The sequence below is a fragment of the Miscanthus floridulus genome, unplaced genomic scaffold, assembly GCF_019320115.1.
Source record: "Miscanthus floridulus cultivar M001 unplaced genomic scaffold, ASM1932011v1 fs_49_3_4, whole genome shotgun sequence".
Classification (NCBI taxonomy): Eukaryota; Viridiplantae; Streptophyta; class Magnoliopsida; order Poales; family Poaceae; genus Miscanthus; species Miscanthus floridulus.
Genome location: NW_027096843.1, coordinates 14,673 through 24,432, shown reverse-complemented (window position 1 = coordinate 24,432; position 9,760 = coordinate 14,673). Strand labels below are relative to the sequence as shown.

At 47.6% G+C, this 9,760-nt stretch overlaps 1 protein-coding gene across 1 annotated transcript; it reads right to left on the bottom strand.

Annotated features, from left to right (window-relative positions):
- Nucleotides 1-8,085: 8,085 nt before the first annotated feature.
- On the bottom strand, nucleotides 8,086-9,006 carry LOC136531989 (E3 ubiquitin-protein ligase EL5-like). Its single transcript, XM_066524633.1, has one exon. The coding sequence runs from the start codon at nucleotides 8,796-8,798 to the stop codon at nucleotides 8,208-8,210; it is 591 nt and encodes a 196-aa protein (XP_066380730.1). The 5' UTR covers nucleotides 8,799-9,006; the 3' UTR covers nucleotides 8,086-8,207.
- Nucleotides 9,007-9,760: the final 754 nt, after the last annotated feature.

Here is a 9,760-nt window from a genome sequence, read left to right as displayed (position 1 = left end):
CTCTGTTTCTCCATCTCCACAACCCGGGCGCGAAGGGCTTTCTCCTCCTTTTGGTGCAACTGGCGCTCCGTCTCCAACTCAGCCCGAAGAAGGTCAAGATCGGCTTTCAGAGCGTCTACCTCCGAAGACAACTTCCTCTCATTTTCAGATGAGAAAAAGAAGCCAGAATGATCACGAGAAAAAGACTAAGCAGAAAGAGGCAAAGAGAAACGAGGCGTAAGGATAGAAGAAAAACAAGCATGCAAAAGAAAAGTGGCAGAAAAATTTACCTGGAGCTTTTCACCAAAAGAAGTCGCGAGGGTCGACAAGCTCCCCCAGGCTACGGTCAGCTCCGATAACCGATGAGTGGCATCGAATTGTTGCACCACATCATCGGATAGGGAAGGGCCGCCGGAGGCAAAAGAAGGGGAAAGAGAAGCCGGCTGGGGCGAAGCAGGAGCGACCAGAGCAACCTCCAGGGAAGCCGGAGCCAAATCCCCAGAAGAACCCGGCGCGACGGCCACAGTTACCTCCGGAGCGACCAAGCCCGCAACTCCGCCAGGAAGCTCTGAAGCCCCCGCCGCAACTTCATCAATAGAATGATGTGAGTCTCGAGGCTCAGAACTCGTTGGCACAGCGGGAAGCAGAGAAGAAGTCGGTGGAGAAGTTAGAGAAGACGAAGCACTGAAAAGTGATAAAAGGAAGCACCAATAAGAACCAGAGGAAGGAAGATAAAAGACAAAAAGACGAAGCAAGAATCTACTCACCCGACTACTTTTTTCCTTGCGAAGCCAAGAGAAGGCCTCGCAGGGGGAACCACGACGGCGAAGACGTCCCCGTCACCCAGCGACGGGAGCGGGACAGCCGACAACGGAGCCACGGAAGAAGCCGGAGCCGGAGCCGTGGAAGAACTCCGCACCAGAGGAGCAATACAGCTCGGGGTGGAAGAAACTAAAGAACTCGACCCCGGAGCTTCAGAAGAAGTCGGCGTGAGAGCATCGGAAAAACTCACACCCGACCTCCGATTACTTCAAAAAAGTTCAAGACTAAGATTAAAAACAAAGAGGAAAAATTCAATGCGACAAGAATATGAAAAACAACTCACCGCCGCGTGATAAGGGGAACTTCATCATCCTCTTCTTCCTCAGCCAGCGAAACCAGAGCACCCGCTGAAAAAGAGATGAAAAGTACTCGGTTCAAGAGAGAAACATGAAAATAAAAGAACAAAGAAGTACTAAATGTGCTCACCTAAGAGCATGCTAGCAACAACTGGAGTACCTGAAGGAGTACTTGGTTTGCGAGGCTTCTTGGAGACAGGCAAGCCAGATGAAGACCCATCCATCTGCCCCCTCTTCGGGACGCTGCGAGGTCCGCGAGGGACTAGACGAGGAACATACTCTTCATATAGATCATCAGATCCAAAAGAAACCCCAGGAAGGGCTGTAAAGGTTTGAGACTTACTAATTACAGAAGTACCGGCTAGATGATCCCCAGCCTCCGCCACATCAGGGAGAACATCAAGGCGGATCGGATCAACAAAGTTCCGACCAAGCACCTACAAAGAAAAGACAAAACACCAAGACAAAGAAGAACTAAGCAAGAACGGACGCAGAAAGAGTACACAAAGAACTCAAATAAAAAGAAAAAGGAGGATAGACAACTCACAGCTGGTGGCGGGTTGTTGGCCGAGTACTCAGGGACGGCAGGAGGAATGACGCTCACTCCTTTCAGCATTTTCTGGAGACGCTCGAGTACCTCCTCACCGGTCAGCTCAAGAGCTGGGACCATGCGCGAAGAATCCTCGGCCCCAGAATACTCAAAGCCGAGATGTCCCCGCTCTTTCAAGGGCTGAACCCGACGACGAAGAAAACTTGAGACAATACCAAAGCCGGTCAATCCTTGCTGTTTCAGCGTACTAATCCTATCAAGGAGAGGTTGGATCGCCTGAATTTCAGCAGGAGACTCAAGCTTTTTGTCCCACCGGTCGTTCGCCATAGGACCGGATCCGGAGTGGACAACAAGAGAAGGGATCAAATTGGCAGCGTAAAACCACTTGGCGCACCAATCCTTGACAGAATCGACCAGGTCATAATCAAAAAACTTGATTTTGAGACCCTGGCGAAACTGAATCCCGCAACCGCCAAGGACACTGGTTTCCTCGCGGCGGGGTTGAGGTTTCAGGCGAAAGAAAAAAACGAAAAAGAGATAGAGAAGGAGGAATCCCAAGGAAGGCTTCACAAAGATGGACAAAAACAGAAAGATGGAGAACGGCATTGGGGGTTAGATGGTTCAAACTAACCCCAAAATACCCAAGAAACTGATGAAGGAAGACAGAAGCAGGGAGACAGAGACCAGCGCAGACAAAAGAGACAAAAAGGACAATCTCACCAGGACCTAGGGCCGGAACCCGATGCTCGCCCGGAACTCTCCATTCAGCGATGACTTTGTCCTGGATCAAGCCATCACTAACGAGCTCGCGCAGCTGGTCTTCGCTGGTCGTTGGAGCCGGCCAAACCTTCTGAGCTGCCCTCATGGCCACGAACTCCTGGTTTTCGATCAAAGAAAGCGACGACTCCTCGTCCACAAAGGTCGCCTGAGATTTGCTTGCGGTCTTCTTCTTTCCCATGAATTGGCGGAAGCAACAAAGGCGCTAAGGAGGATGAAGCTAGAACGATGAAGCTCGGGCGATAACGACAATGATGGCGGCGGTTTTCTGAGAACTAGGGTTTAAAGGAAAGAGCTGGGTGACAAGGGAAAGAAGATAAAATGTCTTTAAATAGATTTCTCCGTGATACAAACGGCCCATAAGGCCCGTTAAAGCACATCGTGGGAAAACAACGGTCCATTTACCGACGCAGCTAAAATGACGGAGGGCACGAATCCACACAACGGTACGAACCAACGGACAGATTTCAGACTTATCCGCGCAGCAACACAGCAGGGTTATCAGACGACCATAGGAACAACTCGTTGAACAAAGAAGAAAGAAAGGGCTACCTCACGAGTAACAAAAGAACCCAGTTATGTAAGAAAGAACTCGGTAGTCCCATGAATGACAGGGATCACAACAGAAGAGTCAAAGACAACTCAGAAGACAAGATTCGTTACATTACAAGCAACTTCAAAAATAGAAGATTACAAAACCTACAAGACCCAACGAACTCGGCACCACGAAAAGCAAAGTAGCAAAGAGGAACACGGACACGACCAGGCTCTGGAACGACTACGTGTCCCAAATTGCTACTCGGAAGGACAGACCGCCATCAGCTACACTGTTTTCTTCAAAGGACGAACGCAGTGCATCCAAGGCGGAAATCGGCAGCACGGCAGGGCAACATGGAGCAGAGAAGGCCGGCGGGCATCTGTCTACCCAAGACCGATGTGATGCTGGATATGATGTTGATCTGCACCGGACGGTCTCAAGACAGGCGACGAGGATCAACCCGAAACTGCCGGATGAAGGAACGAAGCCCACATCACAAGACTTCCTCCATCTACCACCACGTACATCCTGGCACAATGCTGTCGCGGGATTAGCCTACCTCTAATCCCTATCACAAGACTTCCTCCAGCTACGACAAGACACACAGGAACTACAAAATACGCCCGGGGGCTGCTCTACTTCACAAACTACCATGTTCACAACCAAGAAGGTTTCAACAGAATGTCCAATGGATGAAAACAAGCACTCCGGGACGGTATTTATAGGCCAAAGGATCGGCACACATGGACCAGGAGCACCAACGAAATAAGCCCAACAAAGGACACAGTGAAAAGACAGGACTCAATAATGGATGACTCAGGCGAGAAGAAAAAGTACTCGAAGACGGGCATATTCGGAAGAATATACTAGCACAGTACAACCCGTGAACAAAAGGCATTTACGCTCAACCACCACAATACAACTACATCTGGCAACAGCAGACTATCAAAGAATACGCCAAGACCTCGCATCCGAGTTCTTCCTGAAACAAAAAGAACCCGGACATAAGCTCGGAGGCTACATGCCGCGAAACTACTCGGATAACAAAATAATCCAAGTCTCGGGGACTACTTCAGAACACAAATTCTTCAAACAACATAAAAGATCAAGACCCTCCAACTTTTTGTTCCAAATAGCAAGAGGATCGGGGGCTACACTCAGTGAGTGCACTTTTTCCTCGAAAAAGCGCACGTCACCAAAAGATTTCCTCAACGCGGACCACTTCAAGACATTACGACAAAAAGAACCCGGAACGATCCATATTCAAGCTCTTTTTAAAACTTCAACGAACAATTAGAGCAACTTCAAGACAAGATCCTCCAGCTCCTTGTTCCAAATAGCAAGAGGCTCGGGGGCTACAACTAGATGGATGTATTTTTTCTAAAAAAAGCACTCGTGATTCCAAGATCCCAAGAAGCGCTACAAGGTTTCACTCCAGAAAGCACTCGGATGACATTTTGTTCCTACTCAACAAGACTTGAAGGAGCAGAGCGAAACTTTCAGAGCTCAACCATGAAGTGCTCGGGGGCTTGTCGATGCGGGACCCATAGGATACCCCGCAAAGGACAGAGAAGATCTAGTCCAACTAGGATTCTTCCCCTGTAATCTTAGTAGTATAACTATTAAGCAATCCTACTAGGATATCTCATTATAAACCGACTAGGACTCTGGCCTCCTGATTATATAAAGGAGGGCAGGGCTCCTAAGACAGAGAGAACAATTGTACAACACAACACTTGAGAATCAATCCAACGCAAAGGCTAAGGCCGACTGGACGTAAGGTTATTACTCGATCTACGATCGAGGGCCTGAACCAGGATAAATCGACTGTGTCTTGCGTTAACCATCGTGTTCGGCATACGCCGAAGCCCGAACATACTGCCCCGGATACCCCCGTGGCAGGCTATCGGTGATAAAACATCGACACCGACGTAGCGAGGCGGTGGCTGACAGGTGGGGCCCTAGATCAGCCGGCCCCACCTGGCAGCCTCTTGCCCTCCGCTTCAGTGTGGTGTCCTCTGGAAACTTCTAGAGCTGTTTATCCCGTAGATAATCGCGATTAAGTTTGACATCTAGGTCCACCTTGCTGGTTTTCTAGATAAATCCTACAGATAATACAGATTCACCAAAACTCGTGGAATTTATTAGTTTAAATCCCTAAACCTTTGTTGGTGATTATTTTCATACTCTTATACAAGTTATATTGACGGTTTATAATGTTTGTTAACTACCATCAACAGTCAGTGGTACCGCATCGACCCTGGAGATCCCACCGTCGAGGCCTCACCCTAACTGGACGTCGAGAGGTATGTGTTTGTTCATGCATCTTGATTGGTTAGTCTACTGATTGGAGATGGTTGGGTGAGGAATCTGGCAGCTCCGTGCCAGCATGCAGTAAATTGTAATCCTATAAGAAGGAAAGAATGAAGAAGGAATGCTTCTAGCTATATAAAAAACAGGCAATTTGGATACAATGTAGTTAGCTATATAATGTAAAATTTTCAACTTGGAACCGTCCTTAGGATAAATTCTGTGATAAGTAGTGTAATTTCATATAGATCAACTGTGTTTCTCAATTTTCTACATAGCATTTGTTAAATGTTAACTGAATATGTGCCGCCTCATGATTGCCTTGTTGTTAAAAAGGTGTAAAAGTCTAAAAGCTACGTCCAGTGTGCTTTACCTTCGTATATTTTGACACATTGTTGTTTCAAGTAGACTCTGCACGTACATAGAAGCTTCATCTGTTAAGAGAAAAATTGCCTATTGTAACATTTCCACTTTTTCAGGACGGGAATGCATTTGCTCATGGGCAGAAACACCAACACCAGCCCGTGATATTCGGACCTACAAGCCTTGTTGGTGGGGGCTAACCAGTGAAAGGCAAAGAGTGGCAACACAAGTTTTTCATCCTGGTTACATGTATTAAGACTTAAGATAGTGTTATACATGAACCACTTGTACACTACAAAGCTTTATATTTTCTATATTATGCATCTCAGCTAATGCTGTTATCATGGAACTTGTAGTTTCCAGTCATCTGGTTAAAAGATTAATGAGTACCCATACTAAAATATTTTGTAATTTATGCAAGTTCAAAACTCAATTCTTGAACTGCTCTTTTCTGCTACTGCTATTTACATCTTAGTGTGGTGACTGTCCTCTTCTGTGCAGATCTGCTCTGGGCGACACGAAGTAAGACTGCAGGTAAATTACCTCCCTCCAACCACTAATTTATCGGCACATTTGTAGAAATCGCTGAGGGTACGGGGCTGATTGGAGTTGTGGTGTGTACGGGAGATGCCAGAGGCTCTGGTATTAGATACTGAAGTTTTACAAGCGCGTGTTGCTGCTCTGGAGTTTTAGCAGATGTGTTGTGTGGTTGGGAGCCATGGAGTCACGGATGGATCAGTAGGAGATCATGGAGCAGATTGGTCGTGGCGCCTTTTGTGCTGCCATCCTCGTCAACCACAGGACAGAGAAAAAGAAGTATGATGTGTTGGTTCAGTTTAGTTACTGAGTCTGTTTCCCCATGAATTTGCCTAGCCGACAGCTGTTTGCTTTGCTACTGCAGTTACGTGTTGAAGAAAATACGTCTTGCAAGGCAGACAGAGCCGATGCCGCAAGTTTGATCACCAAGAGCTCAACAGAATTTTCATGTCTCCATGAATTTGTGAGTGTCGTGTGCTTGTATCCCTGCTCTTTGCTCAATCCTTTTTTGGTTCTGGTCTAATAATTAATTTTGACTGTAGGTAGAGACTTAAGAATTGCAAGTGCAAATCAAGACAGGTATATCTACATCCATGATTCGGTAAGCTTTATTTTTTCTAAAAAGTATGACACATGCTTCAACATCGGTTTAGTTAATGTCCATTCTATGGGGCAGTAAAATTCATTTGTATGGATGCAACAAATCCAATTTAATTCTGCATAAGACTCACTGCACTATATACTATAATTTGTCACAATCTTGCAATATACTTGCTGGGAAATATTTGCATGATAAACTTGAAAGTCAACTCGAATGTACCCTACTATGATTTTTTAGCAATATTTGCCTATATGATGGTTTAGATCACATGATGCACATTTTTTGAAGGGATAAGGTAGGCGACATTTGCAATTTAATGTTTTTTTTGGCAACAGCGTCCTTTGTTCGTTGTTCCATTCGTCTACTAGATCAATACTCTTCCCCAATCTACTATTGAATTGTTGCTTCTGTTTCAAACTGCAGCTTTAGAGCTGCACATTGGATTGGAAGAGGAGCAGAACAATGACGATGCCTTACAGCGGGTGGACGGGTGGAAAACCAGGAAGCTGCCAAGCGGACTGCCACTGATCCCCTGTCCCTCAGTCCTCACGTCGCCGAGTGGACTGCTGGTCACTTCATGTACCCTTCTGTCTCTGCCTCGCTCCCATGGCCCCGGTTTAGTCTGCACATTTAGCCATGGCGATGTGCCGCTTCAGCTCCTCTGTACTAGCAACATTTTTCTTTCCAAAATTGTGTTGATGGATTTTTTCCTGAGTTATCCACCCATCTGATGTGCAACATTGTGATGCTCCTCTTGCATCTATGTGTGACACGCTCCAATGATGCATCTTGGCTGTGGATATGTTTTATTGGTGAACTGAAAAGGTTTTGGAAATCTACGTTGTCTTCCTAGCAAAGTACAGTGCAGACTGCGGAGTGACAATTTTAGTTTTGACAATTCTACAATCTGAAAATTATTAATATGGAGCAGAATGGTTATTGCCCTTGTGATGCATAGGAATTATTTGCTATATTAAATATATGTACCGTGCTCCAGTCATGATTTATTCTATATATTTCTCTGAAAATGAACTGTTTCTTTCCGTTTTATTTTTCTAATATATGATGGTTGTTTTCATGTACATACCTTAAATGATGCAGCGACGTTAGCACGTGCACTATACTATAAGGACAGAGCGAGTAAAAATATATACTGAATTTTTTAAATATGAGATAGCATATTTTTAACGATATTACAAGATGAAGTTGCTTTTCTTTTTTAACTCACGACAAAATTAAACACTTATATCTGTGATAGGAAGAATTAAAAACTTACCAATCAAGCTTGCATAACCAGTTTCCTGGTTTGGAGTCATCCAAACAAGATAACGCTTCCTTACTACAATTCCGTTGACCCAAGACCGCTAGGTGACGTCCTAATTTCTTCGCTTCCCACACAAGTAAACAAAACTAATGCAATCAAATCAGTAATGACTACACCGGTGCGTCCATATCCTCAAGAGCCGCAGCCGTCGTCGTGTCCGTTACGTCACTGCCCTTGGGCCCCGCCTCCTCCGCGGCGACGACGACGCAGGCCCGGCAGAGCGGGCAGGTGGTGTGCCGCCGCCGCAGCCAAGAGTCGACGCACGCCGCGTGGAACCGGTGCCCGCACCGCGGCAGCGCGCGCCCTTCGTCGCCGTCCCGGAGCTCCGCGATGCACACCGCACACTCGGCGCCGGCGCCGGACCCGGAGCGCGCGACGAACGTCGGCAGCGACGCCACGAGGCGGTCGTACTGGTCCTGGGACGTTGGAGGCGAGGGCGGCGGCGTCGAGGCGGTGGACGACGCGTCGTCGTCGTGGTCCATGGGGTTAGAGGCTGAGGGGGACGCGGCGCTGCTTTTGCGGGAGAACACCCTCCAGAAGTAGAGGTAGACGAGGGCGACGAGCACGACGTTGACGACGACGAGGCAGGCCGTCATGCCGCGGCCGTGCGGAGCCCACCGGATGCTGCTGGAGGTGGTGCTGGATGCCCTGTCCGCGCCAGGGTCAGTGTCACCATAGGAGCTCGAGCTCTGTCCCGACATGGCGAGTGGTGAGCTGGTGATGGCCGATGGATTACAGAACCATTAACCAAGTACTCAGAGTGTCAGGCAGAGGAAAGTGGTCGCGAACAAGAACTCTGATGAGCGACAACAAGAATTCGACGATAAAGGTGGGGAGAGGGAGCGAAAGAACAGGAATGGAGCAGCGAGAGCGAGACAGACGCAATCATGGAGATAGCGGTGAGTGCGTGGCGACCAATAGTCTCCGGAGAGATAAATGCTCCCGGACACTGGGCCTGCTTGGCATATCAGGTGTAAATTGACTGTTTGATATTAGGCAACGTTTCGTGTGCAAATCAATCAACTTGTGTAAATTTTAAAAGTACCAATCAGATCACTGGATGCTGATCCAATAGATGGGGTGAGAAAGCTTAAGCGCAAAAAAAGGACGGTGGGTGGGGGGCTTAAGCGTAAAAAAATCCCACCTCTCACCTTATTATTGGATCAGCATCTAATGGTCCTGATCGGTAGTTTCTAAGTTTGCACAGGTTAGTTGATTTGCACCTGATACATTGCCTTGATATTATACAAGTATAAGACAATTAGGCATGGAACGGAAAGTCGAGAAGAGGAGATTACGCCCGATTTGTAACTGCTTAAGGTCTGTTCGGAACCACCGTACCTAAATTTTAGCCAAGTTAGCTAGCTAAAGTTTAGCGGGTGCCATTTATTTCTTCCTCCCCTCATCTCCATTGCACCGAGGAGGATGCCGTCGTGGTGTCGGTGGCGGTGGCACGCAAGAAGGAAGCCACGAAAGGAGGCGCGGAAGGCGGTGAGGAGGGCGTCGTTGCTAGGGAGGTCGTGGAACGGGACCGGAGCCAGGACACGGTCCGCTGCCACGGCGCTGAGGTGGTGTTGCTACGGTAGGAGACGCACAGGTAGAGGAGGAGGTGGCGGTTGCCGAGGCTCGAGAAGGTAGACACCGATGCGTTGGCCACCCCCCC

What these genes read in the sequence shown, in the direction of transcription:
- LOC136531989 (XM_066524633.1), bottom strand. Translation starts at nt 8,798, where the DNA reads ATGTCGGGACAGAGCTCGAGCTCCTATGGTGACACTGACCCTGGCGCG.